This window comes from Gavia stellata, chromosome 18 (assembly GCF_030936135.1).
Source record: "Gavia stellata isolate bGavSte3 chromosome 18, bGavSte3.hap2, whole genome shotgun sequence".
NCBI lineage: Eukaryota > Metazoa > Chordata > Aves > Gaviiformes > Gaviidae > Gavia > Gavia stellata.
Window position 1 is genome coordinate 4,442,845 of NC_082611.1, and position 16,737 is coordinate 4,459,581.

General features: G+C 51.6%; 1 protein-coding gene across 1 annotated transcript; it reads left to right on the top strand.

The window, feature by feature from the left end:
* Nucleotides 1-7,709: 7,709 nt before the first annotated feature.
* KPNA7 (karyopherin subunit alpha 7) lies at nucleotides 7,710-15,987 on the top strand. Its single transcript, XM_009814194.2, has 10 exons — nucleotides 7,710-7,775; nucleotides 8,428-8,565; nucleotides 9,084-9,169; nucleotides 10,517-10,785; nucleotides 11,272-11,354; nucleotides 12,578-12,841; nucleotides 13,201-13,434; nucleotides 13,788-13,970; nucleotides 14,691-14,840; nucleotides 15,907-15,987. Exons 1-10 carry the CDS (start codon nucleotides 7,710-7,712, stop codon nucleotides 15,985-15,987), a joined length of 1,554 nt encoding a protein of 517 aa, XP_009812496.1.
* The last annotated feature ends 750 nt before the right edge of the window (nucleotides 15,988-16,737 follow it).

Genomic DNA, 16,737 nt, shown 5'->3' on the forward strand with positions numbered 1-16,737 from the left:
ATCCCGGACAGGGATGTCTCCCAGTCCCCAGCCCTGGGACTGGGCCAGCCCCAACCCACAAAAGGGCTCCGAATCCCAGCCCCGTCCTGGGACTGTCCCTGGGTCAATCCCTTCCAGCACAGGCCTGGGGCTGCTTTCCACCCCATCTCTGGCCCACCACCCACAGCCCTGGGCGAGGAGACCGGTAACACCACAGCCCTACCCCTCACCATGGGCCGCGATTACCATGGGCTCAACGGGGGCACTCAGCAGCTTCATTAGCAGGTCCGCAGGGCCTTCGCCGTGTGTCTTTGGCAGATCACCTGCTGCGGTGCCGTGGGCACCTCCTGTTCACTTTACTCTCCCCGCAACATTCAGGAGCAGAAAAGACAGGACAGAGCAGGCAGGAGGGGGCTCTGCCATTCCTCCTCCCCTTGTTGCCCTTTTTCCCAGGGAGTTGTGTACCTCAGCTTCAGAAAAATGACCCACACCGATTACCTGCCCGCTCCGAGTGACGTGCAGAATTTGAGTACATATTTTTACGTAGCTAATCCCCAAATACAAACCGTCCCAGTTAAAAATAAATCTGCTTGGAGGATCGCACCAGCAGGACGGTGCTGCCCAGGGGCTGCCCTGGTGCGGAGGGAGCTGCTCCCACCGGCTTGTCCAGGACAGACCTCAGAGCAGTGGAGTGGCAGGGAGGAGATGGCACAATGAGATGTAATTACTGGGCTCCCCCCCGCCGCCTCCCGAAACCTCATTACCGGATCAGTCTGGGTATGAGATGTGAAGCCGTTGAAACAGAGATGAATATCGCCCCCGGGCTCAGCAAAAATTATCTTCAGCTCCTGGGATCAGATGGAATATGCATGTTGAATCCTCTTTTTAGCATTTCCTAAGCATGGCTTTCAAACAAAGGCCCTTAAATACACATTTTAAACAAAGACACTGATTTCTGTTGAAATGCTGTCCTCTGCTGTGATAATCAGAGGCGGTGGAGCAAGGTGAGGAGCCGTCTGGCAGCCGTCCCCGCGGAACAGCACTGTGGGCGCAGGAGAACGGGAAAGCTCAGCTCCTCTCTAATTAAGCTGCACATGGACTCCCTGACAGCGAAGTGGCATCCAGAGGCTCAAGACCCCATGATTTATATGGGGTTTCTGGTCTTTTCATGGGGCTTCTCTCCCCTGCGTGATTCACAAGGTACTCCACTCCTTCAGGGAGTGCCTCAGCCTTTCTCCTGCTAGGTGCCATGGAGCAAAGTTGCGCATGATTTATACAAAATTATGTGGTTTTTCAGTAAGTCCATCACTCTGTTGTGTCTCATCCCCAAATCCACCGTAGATTTCTCTCTTTCAGTTCCCTGAGTTACAGATTCAGGGACTAAAGGAATAATTATTCCCGGGCCCCAACAGGAAAAAAAAAGAAGTACAATTTTTGGCCATAGGTGATTATAGTTTCTGCAGCTGAATAAATCAGTGTCCCATAACTGACAGAGGATAATGGATTTAATAAATAGCTATGATTAAGTCTGATGTTATTTTTAAATAATTTCAAAACCCGTTAGTCTAATCCCTCCGTGGCTGGCAGAAAGGATGCTGCTTCGAAGTTAAAATTAGTTCCTTAATGTTCGGCATGGTGTGGAGTTACAGCCCCTCCAGGGTTGTGCTGGTTTGCTGGAGCATCCGCTTACACTGTCTGTCTAACGGACATTAACAACTGCCTTTGGCAAGTGGGAGAGGGCTCCCACAGCTCACACCGTTAGCTGCTCTCCTTCCCGGGGCTCCCTTAGCTCCGCAGGAGCTCCCGCCGACTCCAGCCCAGCTGATGGGATAATTGGCTGGTGTTACACTTCACGGTGTTATCCACTTTACAAACTCTTCCCACACAGCAATTCCCTTCTCCTTAATTCCCAGGGAATTCCCAGTTCTGCTAGGCTTCTTTACCAATAAATATAGATCTCTTTTGTATAATAGCAACGTGACTTTTTTTTCCTTTTTTTTCAGCACCTACATTTCTGAGGGAGTGATCCCATTTCTTGGCTGGAAAAAGGCACTGAAGAACCCTTTGCCTTGAAAAGCACCACGCAGAGGGGCAAGTTTTCCGGTCCATGTAACCTCATAGAAGTGTTAGGCATGAGTAGTCTGTTTGCTCAACCAAATAAAAACTCCTAGCAAACTTGAACTAGGATTGGGGGAATGGGGATGTCCCACAGTGCAGCGGGCAACCACGGCAGAGTTGGTATTTATCAACCCTCTTTTAACAGGCCAGTTTCCCAGGTATTTGGGAGAAAATTAAGCCGCCTTTAAGACAGGCTTCCCTCCCCTTGGTGCCACCCCATCGCAGAGCCCTGGTCCCGTACCGACCGCAGGGACTGGACTGGGGACCAGTTTGCCCTGACCTGCCGTAACAGCCGGCGGTGCAAGATGCGATGCTGCGCGGCCACCCGCCCTCGGGGACACCTCTCCTCCTTGTCTACCAGCTCTAATGATCCCATGGCCACAGCAGGAGCTGTTTCAAGCGAATCGTTGGAAAACCATACTTATTTCTTTATTTTCGTGGGTTGCTTTCGCTTCGAATGAGCTGTTTGAAGTGACGTATCCCCACAGCTCCCCGGCTGCAGAGGAGCGGGAGGAGAAAAGCAGGGGAGGGGGAGAAAAGCAGGACCACTTTTTTGAGGCCACTACACTAAATTAGGGGAAACAACAAGCTGCACCTCGAGCCTGGGAAAATCCAGCTGTGGTGCTCGGCTTTGCCTCTGGCTCAGCAGTAAGATAGGGATAACAATAAATCCCTTCTCCCACCTTCTGCATGTCCTGATTAGATAGACTGTAACAGAGGGGGGCTGTCACTTATTATGTGCTTGTTTAGCGCCTGGCACAATGCAGCTCTGATCTCGGCTCAAACCCGCGGCTGCTGCCCGAACAATAGGACTGAAATGAATCTAATGGCTGGCGGTGGGGAGGGCACCCGCTGCCTGACGTCTGCCTCCCCGGGAGGAACCGGTGCAGGCTGCAGAGTTAGCGCTTCCTCCCTTCGGGATTGTGCGCCGGGAGGATGCATCCCAACCAAACAAAGGAGGATTTTCCAGGCTCCATCCCTGCCACACTTGGGACTTGCCCCGTGTCCCCCAGCAGTTACCTCGGCAGCGGGTTCAGGAACCCACACAGATATTTCCTTGGTGTTGCTGTAACTAATAAGTAAAATTAATTTGTTGATGTTAATGGACTACATTAGGGCTGACGGAGAAAATACGCTGCCTGAGAGCAGGCGTTCAGGGGGTTGGCAGGAATCCCTCCCTTTGCTCGCTCTCTGCCAGGTGAGGTTCTCCTTTCACAGAAGGGTTGCTCAGACCCACTGCTGCGGCCATGCAACCTCCCGCGACGGAGCCCGGGCTGTTCCTGCCTCCTCTAACCCCACCGCAGAGATGCCACACGCTGACATCTTTCCTGACCAGTGCCTTTCTCTGCACGCAATGAGGGTAAACCAGAAAAAAAAAACAGAAGAGGGAAAATCAGTGCTTTTATCTCAGGGCTTAAAACCAGTGTTTTCAAACCCGCCAGCAGTCAGGGTCTAACTAACCCGCAGCGCCCCGGCGGGAGCGCGGGGCGAAGGGTGGCAGGGTGGGAGAGAGCAGCCATAAAGAAAACCTCTAAACTGGAACCGCAGCTTTTCATACCTGTCACGATGTGGATTTTCAGCTTGAGCGCACAAGGCTGAGCTCAGGGGACACTGTCATATAGATTTAGGGTTTTATCTCCTTTCCTCTCCATTAGCTGTGATACCCTCTTATTATGCTGAAAACCGAAACGTTTTTTTTTTTTTTGCCTCCAGCGGTTGTCCCCTTTCCCGTTCGGCAAATATCGATCTGCCCGTGTCCTCAGCACGGGTTGAAATCAGCCCCGTTCATCCTCTGCCTGCTCGTGGGGCGAGGGCTCGGCGGTGCCACCGCTCATGCCATCAGGGACTGAAGCGAAGGCTGGGGAGGGGGGGCTGCTAATCAATTTGCACGTGTTTTTCTCTCCCCGTCCTCTCCCTCCCTGCGCTGGCAGTGACAGAGGACGGAAGAGGATGGGTCTGATTGCGCTTGGCAGGTGGAGAGGGAATGGAAAGGGCAAAGAGGGAAAGAGCAGCCCGGGATAACGATAAACTTCTCGCAGCCTTGTTGCACATTTGTACCCTGCAGCACCTTGGGCGAGAGAGCTCTCCAGGCATGGGGACTGGCCTATGCAGGAGGCTGCTCCCACTTATCTTGGGGCGTGATTTTAAGCCAATTTAATTAAATTGCTTGGCAAGGTTGTGAGGACTCATCTATTTCAGCTTGAGCCAGGCCTGTTTTGATTTAGCATCGGCTGATTAGGAATTAGCTGAAACAAACCGCTCAGAAAACAAAATTGGAGGGTGTACAGTAACTTTTGCACCAGATTAAGTTGCATTAAAAAGCAATTGAAATGTAATTTTCCTGTCTCAAGCAGCCAAGAAACAAGATAATGCAACCGGTGGCACTTGATGCTTAAAAATACGGCATCTAGGATTAGCACAACTGGCTTTTTAATGCCCACAAACAACAGATTTAGCTGAAGGTCTTCTCTCGACACATCCTCCCCATCACCTTCTGCACAAAGCTTTGTACAACTCCTTTCATTTGCCTTGAAAGGGAGAACTAGTATGACCCTGGGATTTGAATCCATGATTTAAAGCAGCCTGGATATTGCATAGCATATTTCCATAGGTATTTCCATGCTGGAAATAGCCAGACAGTGAACTAGTTGTTCCCTGTAACTCATATAATTTAGTTTGAAGTGGCTCCCGTGCACACGGCTGGCGGGGTACGAAGACCCAGGTTGTGCTCCCGGGGTGCGGAGGGTGCAGACCCCGGCGGTGGGTGCTGCTCTCGCCTGCCCTCCCCCACCATCTCCCCCCCGCCTTCCTGCAGTGAGCCCAGGCGCCCCTCTGAATGACTCTGCTCCCCATCTCCCTCGCAGAAAAAGATGTCAAGCAATTTAAAATCAGGTTTTAATTAAATATTTCAATAGCTGCTTTACCCACCCATTTGGCAAACACTGCTCCTCCTCTCCCCATCGGCTGGACCAGGCTGGCACCTCTGCACACACAGAGGGGTACGGAGGGGGTTTTATGGGGCTTTGCTAAAAAGGGCGATGGTTTGGAGGGCTTGCAAAACCAGGGTGCCTTCAGCACTTAGAGTCCCCAAAACTGCCCGCAGTGCTGAAGCCAAGCCCCGCTGCGAGTGGTTATTTTGAGGGCCGGGATGCTGCCGTCCCCCTTGGCTGGAGTGGTGGCACGGGCAGGAGGACAAGCTGTGCAAGCAGCCTGAGCATCGGCGTGGAAATGGCGTTAGGGCACCGTAAATGCAAACGATCTCTTGACAAAAGCTGATGGAGACTGCGATAGGCACGTAACGTAGCGTGATAAGAGCTGCACAGCAGCTCCTGGCCAAAATCACAGAATCACTAAGGTTGGAAAAGACCTGTAAGATCATCAAGTCCAGCCATCACCCCAACCCCCCCATGCCCACTAAACCATGTCCCAAAGTGCCACGTCCACATGTTCCTTGAACACCTCCAGGGATGGTGACTCCACCACCTCCCTGGGCAGCCTCTTCCAGTGCTTCACCACTCTCTCAGGAAAGAAATTTTTCCTAATATCCAGTCTAAATCTAAAGGACTCATGGAGGTAATAGGTTCCTGCTGGGTTTCTCTCCATGCTACCTCCTGCCACAGCCCTGCTGGGCTCCCGCCTGTGCCAACCAGCAGCTCAGCGCCTGCTGCTGCTGCTCCAATCCTGTTTCATCCCACTTGCAACCTCTGTGCGGCCGATTCCCCTCACCTACTGCCGGGCTCCGGTCCCCACTAACCAAAGGTGGCTGCTCTCCTGGCCTGCATCCCCCACGACAAGGACCTTCCAGCTACCCGGACAAAAAAGGGGCATCCCCAGACTGCCTTTCCCCTGCGCAGCGATGGGGAGGCAGCACCCAGACTTTCCCCTGTGTCACGGGACGTTGTACGGGTGCAGGCTGGCATCTCCCACGACGGCTCTGGCCACAAAGAAGACCAAAGTGGGCAAAGCCCAATGTCTGGAGGAGGTGTGGGGGGGTGAGCAGGGTGGCCCAGGCAGGAGGGCAGCTGAGGAGGGGACGCATCACCATCCATCCGCCTCCAGGTGCATCCAGGTGGCCGTGGCACAGGAGCAGCTGGAGATAACGGGGAGGTTGTCCTGGGAAGAACCAATCGTGGGGGGGAACTGGGGGGTACGTGGCTCCATGGGGGCAATAAAAGAGGCAGTCTGAGAGGGAAGGAGTATGAGAGAGAGTTGGGGTGAGTGGTTTTCTTGTCTTTGGAGTGTTGGGTTGTTCCCTTCCACCCTATGATGAGTGTGGGGGTGCTGGTTGGACTCTCCTGGCTGTTTGGGGCTGTGCTGGGTCTCCTGCTTGGCTGGTGTCAGTATGGGAGTTGTGGTGCACCTCTACTGGGGGGGTGAAGGAAGCTCCCCCAAAAGAAGAGGCCTTTTAGGGTGTTACTGTTCTCTTCTGTTGGAGGGGAAGCAGAGGCAGGGAGGCTGAAGCAGTCCTTGAGGTTTGAGCATAGGGCTTAAAGCTGTGGGCTATAATTGGCTTGAGCCAAGAGGTGGCTTGTCCTGGTCCCTCTGGGGGGGTCTGCAGCTTGGTGGCTGCTGTGTTGGGGTAAAGAGCTGATGCTGCTGGTACCCAGCCTTGCATGCTGGAAATAGGGAGAGGGAGGACCAAAAAACCCCCCCAAAACCCTTAAACTTAGAAAGATGGGGTAAGGGGAAGTGCCTGAAGGCTGATCTGAGCTGCAGGTGTTGGCTGTAATCCTGGAGGGAGGGTGGAGAGGAACCACCTGTGTGTGATCAGCCCCTGAGTGTGTTTATGCACAACCTGGCTTTAGGGGACCCTTGGTGGTGTCTGGCTGCTCTGAAAACACCTCTGCTGGGTGGAAGCCTTGCTTTTTCAGACAAAAACAGTCTGAAGGCCTGCTCTTGGTCTTATTTGTGTGTGTGTCAGTGGTTCTTACTAGGAGAGGCTTAGAAATTATTTTTACCTGTCCCTATTCAATGTTTTTCACCTGGCAATCCTTACTAGTAGCTGGGTTTCCCGTAGAACTCTTTGCTTAATTGGTCACTTCATGCCACTGCATGTGACCTTGTGTCTTTCCTATCGGGGGGCCCTGGTGTAGGAAGCCAAGCTGGGCTGTGTGGTGGGGTGAGAGAGTAGGATGTGGCCACTTGTCCTTAAATCAGACCTTAAGCTGACACTTTTGGAAGCAAGAAGCCTTGCCAGGCTTGGGCTGTGTGTCCAAGCCAACCTAAAAGCCCTGGGATCAGGACCGGAGGACGGCGGTGTTGCTGTGACGATGGGAAGTGTGTCTGGCTTCCTCAGGGCTTTGCAGCAGCTGTAATTTTTGTAGCCTGGTATTAAGTGGTAGTTTGTGCTTGTGTTTTGTTTGGTGGCTCAGCTGCAGTGTGTGAGCATCCTACTGAGCTCTGCTTAGGGCAGGGGACCTCCAGCACCTCCCTTCCTGACAAGGGGTGGAGGAGACAGAGTGGCACAGGCTGTTGGTGGGAGTTGGGGGGGGTCCCAGACCCCTCTGTGGATGGAGGTGGATGTTCCTGTGGACTTGTGACCTGACCCTACTCTGTCCTGAACCCCAAAAACACGTGAAGGCTTTCAGCTGGCACCGCTCAAACCTGCTGAGATGCCGGTCGTGAACGAGCACAGCGAGAGGATGAGGAAGTTCAAGAACAAGGGCAAGGATGCAGCTGTAAGTACCCACTGCCACCACCCCCTTCACCCAACGGCAGAGCCTGCTGGGGTTTGTCTGTTGGCAGGAGCTCACGTAAAGGCTTCTGAAGGGCGATTGCCCCCAAATCTACCTGTACGGGGTAGCAAAGGTGGGGGGGAGTATGGCTTTGCCAGCAGGGATGCTCATTAGCTTTTGAGAGGTGGTGTGGAGCTGGCTGGGCTGTGAGGAGCATGGTGGCACAGGCAAGGGGGATGCGAGTTCTGGGTGGGTGACTTCGAGCTGTGCTGGGGAAGGGAGATGGTTCAGCCTCAGCCTGCAGAGAGGGGGCTGGTATGGGATGTCAGACCATGGGATCTGTCACTTGCTTTAAGCCAGTAGAAGAGATGAGGGTTTGCCTTTCAGGTTCAGCAAATCTACTTTAAAAAAACACCCACTGGTTGCTGGTTCATCCGGCAGCCCATGTCCTTGGGAGGCACTATGGGAGAGGCTTTACTCTGTCCCATCTCCTACACAACCCTCCAGGCCATAGTAAGAAGCTACCTGAGAGCAGATGCTGGTTCTCTGCCCTCCTTGTGTAGGAAACCTGGGGCAGAGGGTTGTAGAGGTGAGCTCCTTGGGGAATTGGGTGATCCAGACACCAGTGGGGTGGTGCCCTTCTCCCCCCCTCCAGGCCCTGCGGAGGCAGAGAGTGGAGGTGAACATTGAGCTGCGAAAGGCCAAGAAGGATGAGCAGATCCTGAAGCGCAGGAGTATTTCGTTCAGTTTGATGGATGAGAGTCTCTCTCCAAGAGAAGACAAAAGAAATGAGGTGAGCACTGGGTGCTCTGCACCTGGGTGGGATCAGTGCTGTGGTATATGCAGTAGGTATCATCTACTTGGGGCACCACCAAGTCCAGCTCAGGTGACCTGGGTTAACTGGGCAGTGTCATTCCTGATTGCCATGCCCAGTGCTGGGGAGTCTTTGAGACTGCCCAGCCTCTTCCCGAGTTATTTTGCATGGAGATGTCCTGTGTGGCTTCCCTCAATGGCAGGTAGAACTGGCTGGTGCTCCAGCTCACTGGCAGCTGGTGAAGCTCCTGTCTGGCTCCCTGTGCAGCAAGGGGTAATTACTGAGCTCCATCCTTGATTATAAGGATTAGTTGCCTCGAAGGCTTTTGTGGATTCTCTTCCTCTGCCTCATCTCGAAACTGCATTGCATAAAGAACAGACATTGCTTAGATATGCGGTGGTGACTGACTTGGGTCTAGACAGCTGATTGACTGCGGAGATTAAACTGGAGGGAGTCCTGGCTTGCCATCTGACTCTGAATCATTCCCTGTGACACAGATTATTCAGCTGTCCTTGGAGGAAATCATTGAAGCTGTGAATGGGAGCAATGCAGAGCTGCAGCTGCAGGCTACGCAGGCCACCAGGTATGCTGCCCTGTGCTGGGAGGGAGGTGGCTGATGGAGCTGCAGTGGGTCCCATTGGCAGAAGGCTCTTGTTTGAAGAGCTCTCTGAAGAGATGACAAAGTGGGAAGGAGCCTGGTAACCCAAAGTGCCCTGAGGGACCTCAGCTGGTACCTGTTTTGTGCCTTGCTTGGCTCTACCGCAGTCCTGGGCAGTGACTGTTGCAGGGACTTGTGTGGTTGAACCCAACCGAGAGGTTGGCTGTGGCTCCTGGAGCTGCCCCCCCTTGCTGTGACTGTGCTGGAGCAGGGATTATCTTGGATCCCACAAGAAATCAAGTGCCAAAGGCTTGGGCAGGACAAGGGCTGGAGAGCCTGGCTGAGCAGGGCTGTCCCCACCTGGATGGGGGTAGGAAGGATCACAGGGTCCCATTGTCACCCACCTGGCACAGGGATGTCTCCTGAGGGTCCAGGAGAGGCTGAATTGCTGTTGGTGCTTCCTTGGTTGGCTTGAGCTGCCACATCAGCAATCTGCCCATGTGCTAGAGGGTGGCCGGAGCAGACCCTTCCTAAAGGGACAAGTCATGACCCGCACCCTAATGTGCTGCACAGAGCAGAGCTGGCTCTCTGCCTGCCCAAACCAAGGCTGCCCATGCCTGGGGTGCCCTGACAGCACACCGCACTGTGGTGGCTTCCCAGTGGCAGCACCGATGCAGCTCTGAGCTGTGGGTTCACACCTCTGTGCTACCCTCTGCCAGAGCTCGTGGCTGCTGAGCAAACCAGGCTGGGAAGCAGATCTGTCCAAAAGCATTTCTTTCTGGCTTTCTTTGACATGCTCAATGCCCTGATCCCATCTCCCTGGCAGCTGCACACGCTTCTGCACTGGTGTGAGGCAGGGAGCAGCAGTGGGAGAGTTGGTGATTCATTTTTTTAGCTGGAAAAGCAGTCTGTGAAACTTCATTTTAAATGTGAGTTCTGGTCCATGCAGGGCTGGCCAGTGGTCCTGAGCTGGGGGGTGGCAGAGGCAGGCTTGCAGGCTGTAAGACAACTAATTGCAGATATAGATTTTTTTTTTTCACTATCTGAAGCTCCTGCAAGGTGGGGAGTGTGGAATAATGTTGTCATGGTCCCAGAAGGATGTGTGAAGTATTGCATTTTAACAACCTGCTGTTGCTTCAGCATGTCCTGTAAAGCCTCTCTAGGGCAACCCCTTTGCTAGGGGATTTGCTGATGTGGGATGCTGAACAAGCATCTCTTACAGGTGCTGCTCCTCTTGCAGGCCACAACCTTCTACCTGGCCACAGGGTTATGATCTATCACAGCACCACGCAGGGTTTCTCATGGCAGGCTGTGTGGTGTCCTCTCTTGCAGGAGAATGCTGTCCAGGCAGAAGGACCCCCCTATCAATCAGATCATCGAGCTGGGGATCATCCCCAGGCTGGTTGAATTCCTGACCCATGCTGACAATGCTCCTCTGCAGTTCGAAGCAGCCTGGGCACTGACTAACATCGCCTCTGGCACCTCTGACCACACCAAGGCGGTGGTGGAGGGAGGTGCCATCCCAGCCTTCATCTCCCTCCTGTCCTCCCCGCACATGCACATCAGCGAGCAGTCTGTGTGGGCACTGGGCAACATCGCAGGTAAGCAGAGGTCTCCAGGCCTGGGGATGTGCAGAGGGTCACTGCCCAAGCCAGTGCTGGGGTGCTAAAAATATTGATGTTCCTCAAGATAGCCTCATCTCCAAGCTGCTGCCCCTATTGAAACCCTTAACCCTTCAGTCCCTTCACATGGCCTGGCAGCCTTTGGGACCTCGTGTTGGTTCTGCAAGAGGATTTTGGCCAAAGCCAAGTGCAAGACTCCATCCTGCTGGGATGGCCTAACCCACTAGTGTTGTCAGTAGGGAGAACAGAATGGGTCATGTCTGGTTAGCCTGCTGTGACCTAGCTGTCATGGCACTCCAGTCTAGCTGGTAAATCCTCCCCACCTGAAAATACTTAATGGTGTGTGGCTGGTGGTGAGCCTGGTCACCCAGCCCTGGTGTGTGCCTGTGGGTCTGATTGCTATTTGATGTTGACTGTCTTGTGACTTGGGCAGATGCAATAAACAACCCTTTTTCATCTGTACAGGTGATGGTCCTCTATACAGAGATGCTCTTATCAAGTGCAATGTGATTCCTCCCTTGCTGGCTCTTGTGTCACCTGTAACTCCAGTAAATAACCTTCATTTTCTTGACTTAACAGCTCTTAATCACTTGGGTAATGGGTGAATGGTGGTTTATCATCTGCCTTACAAACAGCTTGCTGTTTGTATAATTGAATGAGACCCTGTCCTAAACTGCTTCTAATGACCCTGCTTCTCAGCTATATAGGAAGCTGGGGATGCCAAGCAGATAGTCTTCAAGTCAATGTGATGTCTTCTAGTCTTGGCTTTCCTATTCACCTTTGACCATCTCAGGCTAGGAATAAGATTAAACTGGTGCAAGGTAGACTTGTGTATGCATGTGGAAGGGCTGAGCCTGCCCTTCAAGCTTCCTCCTGCTGCTTTTGGGTAGCTCTAAGCTGCTGGATTTGTGGTTTATCTCTGTCCTTCTGCAATTGCACCTGCCCCACTGCTTTCTTGGTCTCTGGGGGAGAAGGACCTTCTTAGAGAAGCATAAAGTGGAGGGAGAAGCTCTTGGGGGCTGTTAACAGTAATACCAGTGCCTCCAGATTTCTCATCCCTGGGTGTGGTGGAAGCGGTATGCTTTCTGTAGGCATAACTCTGTCCTTTCAGGCTAGTGTTAAAAAAACACCCTCTAGGCCTTCTGTGAGTTTATATTGCAAGATGGTGGGGTTTTTCTAAAAAAACACTTAACTTTTCTGGTTGCTCTGTTTGTAGCCCAACTTGCCCTTGCCTCTTAGGGTGCCCTGTGGAAGAAACATGACAAAACACTTGTTCGTATATACACACACCTTGGTAGCTGCAATGCTTTAAATGTATCTCCACTGCTCTCCTGGGAGCATCCTTACTGGGATGAACTGAGTGATGCAACTTAATCAAATCTTGCGGTGCCCTACTCTAGAAGAATGAGCTGCTAATATCTCTTAATGCTAATATTACTAAAAAAACAAATTCTGGATTGTGTCTGAAGAATGGTCTGTAATTTGTCCAAGGACCCAGCAAATAAGCTGCTTGGCACCTTTGTTAGTCATAGTAGCTTGTCACACCACTAGAGCTGAAGTTATTGGAATTTAATATTGGGGAGGGAGGGGGTGAATCTGCTGTCTTAGTCACTCACCTGTTTCATCTCCTTTCTTCAAAAAAGCCTCAGCCCTTAAGAAGGCTGATTCTGGCTACTGGATAATATCTTTGAGCTGAGGGGCTAGAAGCAGGGTGCTGCCTCTTCCTCATTTGTTACTACAGTGAGGACCTTACACCTCCCTTGTCTTTCAGGTTGGGTTCCTGAGGAACATCACATGGACACTATCAAACCTCTGTAGGAACAAGAACCCCTATCCTCCTCTGGATGCGGTGAAAAAGATGCTGCCAGTCCTCATCTGCCTCATGAAACATGAGGACAAGGACATCATTTCTGACTCCTGCTGGGCTGTTTCCTATCTGACTGATGGCTCCAATGATCGCATCCAAATTGTTGTGGATACAGGGATTCTCCCAAGGCTGGTGGAACTCATGGCCAGCCCGGAGTTGATTGTTATGGTAGGAAACAATTGGGTCTCCAGCCTCTGGTCCCTAATGTAGTAACATCTGAGGAGAGAAGGCATCTCTTCATACTACACGTGGCTAGTGTGGTCTGCTGCTCCTCAGACTGCAGTATTACTTGGTTGTTGGTCAAGCTGCTGCTCTGTTCCAGCTTGCTGTGGCTGGCAGACTGGATAGAGACTGTAAAGCTGCTTAGAGCAAAATAGGAGGACGATAGGTCTGTAAATACAACAGTAATCACCCATGATGCTTTCTTTATTTGAAGGATCAAGCACTTAGTGAGGGATCTTGCTGGACTTTCTGGCTTGTTTCCCTTGAGGTAAGGATTCTCCTCATCTCCTTTAATCTCTGTCTAGACTCCAGCTCTCCGTGCCATTGGGAATGTAGTCACGGGGACTGATGAGCAGACCCAGGCAGCTATCGATGCTGGTGTCTTGGCTGTCCTGCCCCGTCTCCTGCAACATGCCAAGCCAACTATACAGAAGGAAGCTGCGTGGACGCTCAGTAACATTGCAGCAGGACCTTGCCGGCAGATCCAACAACTCATCACCTGTGGGTTATTGCCACCTCTGGTGGAGCTGCTCGATAAGGTAAGGGATGGGTGCAGTGCTGGACATAGCTGCTGCAGAAGCGATGCTGAGGTTCATGAGGTCTATGATGCCTCATTTGTGAATGCTCAGCATGTGCCCAAGAGCTGCCTGAGAAGTCTCTTTCAAAGCTGTTGATCCTTGGAACAGCCTGAGCTCTCAACTCGTCATTCGCCTGCATGAAAGCATGGCTTGGAGCTGCTCTTGGCAGCTCTGCCATGTGTCCACCCATCACTCAAAGTGCTGGGGAAGGTGGGTCAGTCCAAACTGAATACAAGGGAAATGGCTATCCTCACCTTGCGCTGATCTTGGGGATGGTAAAGCTTGGGAGTGCCTTCACTGTGCTGCTATTCTAGGGAGACTTCAAAGCCCAGAAGGAGGCTGTGTGGGCAGTGGCCAACTTCACGACAGGAGGCACTGTGGAGCAAGTGGTGGAGCTCGTCCAGTCTGGGGTCCTCAAACCTCTGCTCAACCTGCTCTTGGCCAAAGACAGCAAAACTATCCTGGTCATCCTGGATACCATTTCAAATCTCTTCCTGGTAAGATCTCCTGCTATCTCTTGCGTTCCTTCCCTAAGAGGGCAGCAAGATGTGAGCCGTTGTGTGGCTGGAACAGCTTCTCCTGCAGCAGCTACTGATCTTGCAGGAGTAAGAGTTAGACTGCATGTTGTCTAACTTGTTCTTGAACACTTTTGGGTTGTCCAAAGAGCTTGACAAGGTTAAGATCCCAAAGTGTTCCTCTTCACCTCCTGTGACTTTAGTCTCCTTCTGGAAAGGAAAAGAGGTTACGCCTTAATCTCCAAGCTGGACAGAGGTGAAGGTCTTGCAGAAATGCACCTGCAGAGAAATCAGGTGGTCTTGGGGACATTTCAGCTCTGTTCCTTGCCAGCTGTTGTCTACTTGCCTCACTTGAAAGCCTGTTTCTTGTAGCACCTTTGAACCAGTGAAATGGCTTTTGCAAATGAAATAGTGGGTGGCAGGTCACCTGCTGCTTCTCCATGTGTGGACGTAGCTGAGTAGAGTTTGGCTGGCTTGTTTGGTTGGTGGTCAAGCCCCTGTGCAGTAATCCCAGCAGGGACTGATGTATCATATGCATAGTAGTCATATCCCTGGGATCTCTGCTAAACACAAACCAGTAGGGACCATAAATGCAGGACTGTGGTCATTTGACTTGTAGATCAGGGTCTCACAGTAAAGACTATCTCAGACCTGTTACTGACGTGAGGTTACACTTTCTTGCTTGGTTATCTGCTGTCACAGGCAGCTGAGAAGCTGGGAGAGACAGAAAGGTTGTGTCTGCTGGTGGAAGAGCTTGATGGTCTGGACAAAATTGAAGCCTTGCAAACCCACGACAACAACATGGTCTACCGAGCTGCACTGAATATCATAGAGAAATACTTTTCTGGTGAGGTATGTGAGCTCTTGCTGTTTCTCATCTGAAAACATGAAGTTATTACACACTGGAATGAAGCATGAACTTTAAGGATGCTGAAATAGGTTTTTGGAAGATACCTCTACATGACTGGAGTAGTCCCTGCAGCTTGTTTCAGTTGCTTTTAAAGGTCTAAAAGCTCTGAGTTGTCAGCTGATGAGTTGCACAACAGATATGGATGCCTTGATAGTATCTTGCTGCTGGAATTTAAACTGGTATCAGCTGGAGTCTCTGCAGTTGCTGATATGAATATCAAATGTAGAGAAGTTTCCTCCTTTGGAGCTGAGCTAGCTTGTCACTATGAACAGAAGCCTCCTCCTCGGCTGATAACCATGCTCAGGTTACCTTTGGATTACCTGACCCTCTCATGCTAATGAATTTATGGAAAAAGAGGATAGAACACCAGACACAGTTGTGAGAGTCCCATGACTGCCACAGATGCCATGCTTGGTCCTAGCCTTAGTCTTGCAGATGGGGAAACATCAGTGAAGAGGCTTAGCAGTTTGGCAGATCTCAGAGCTGAGGCTCACTCTAGATGTGTGCTCCCTGCTGCTGCGGTTCGTGTCTGTTAGTCCTCTGTCCAAAACAGGGTCTGTGGGATGTCCCTGCAAGAGGGTGTGGAGGAAGCCCTCCTACACACTGGCACCTGCCTGAGGGGCTGGATGCCGGGGTGAACATCTCTCCAAAGCAGTCCTGGCTTGTTGCTGTTCCAAGCAGGCTATTTAATTTGAGTGAGTTCTGCCACTCCAGCCACTCTTTTCTTCTGCCTCTGGTGTCTCAGCCTGTAGACTTGGCTGCTTTTGTGTGTGAGATGCAGGGACACTGCAGCTTCAGCGTGCTGTAAAGAACAGGAGAACTTGGGCTAGTCTCTGAGCATCCTGTTAGAGTCAAGCTGAGCTTAATGGCTTGTTACAGCAGCAGAATTTTTTAAAACAAGAATAAAACAGCAAGCTGCTGTAAAAAGCTTCAGGCAAACTCTGGTGCCAACAGCTTAGGTTTATTAAGATGCAGAACCTTAACTGATGGCTATCAACTTCCTCCCAGGAAAATCCAGATCTGCAGCCTGGGACTGGCCAAGATGGACTATATGATTTCTCAGTGGAGAAGCAAGACTTCAACTTCTGAAGATGAAGCACTACACAGCTCTGAGCTGGTGGGTGGAGGAGTCTTGGCAGAGCTCAGGCATCCAAACCAAGAGGAACGAAGACCCTGAGTCTTTTTACTTTTGAAACTTGTCAATAAATTGCACTTCTGGCTTTGTACTTCTTGCCTTTGAATTTTTTTCTCATAAGCTGCTGTTGCAAACACTATATGTTCTTCCATAGTGTCTTAAGGCCCTGTAGAAACATAGTGGAGCTCCTGGGCATGTTTCCTGGGTGGAAAGTGCAGCCAAAACTTTCTGCTAATAGCATTAAGCTCTGCTGGAGAGCAGTGTGTTACCTTCCAGTTGGGTCTCATTGCTTGTGCTGAAACTTCTAGGCTAGACTTAGAGTGGGTGAAGCATCTCTGAAAAGCTATTTGAGAAGTGTTTCACCTTTCTGCAGGTGAAACTGCCTCCATGGGAGAGGAGATCCTTCTACCAGAGAAGGAAATGGGCCAGGGCAGGTGGGTCACTCTCACCCCCCTGTGTGTGCTACTCCCCATGGAAGTATTTGGTCTGGACACAGGAGTAAAGGCAGGTCCTTCAGCAGCAAAGCTGTGTGGAGCTAATTCACCTCCCGCTGCAGCTTCCCAGGTGCTCTCCGCTAGCCTCGAGTCCATTGATCTGGCTCTGCCTAGAGCTGCCCTTCACTAGAGGACCTGTATTTTGGGCTTCTATTGCATGTCACTACCCCTTGCTGAGAGGTGTCCCTCCCTCTCTCCAAGCCTTCAAAC

Bases quoted from the DNA above. Each gene is read 5' to 3' on its own strand.
- KPNA7 (XM_009814194.2), top strand. From the start codon at position 7,710: ATGCCGGTCGTGAACGAGCACAGCGAGAGGATGAGGAAGTTCAAGAAC. The intron at 9,170-10,516 runs GTATGCTGCCCT...CCTCTCTTGCAG, and splicing joins CAGGCTACGCAGGCCACCAG to GAGAATGCTGTCCAGGCAGA. The intron at 14,841-15,906 runs GTATGTGAGCTC...ACTTCCTCCCAG, and splicing joins AGAAATACTTTTCTGGTGAG to GAAAATCCAGATCTGCAGCC.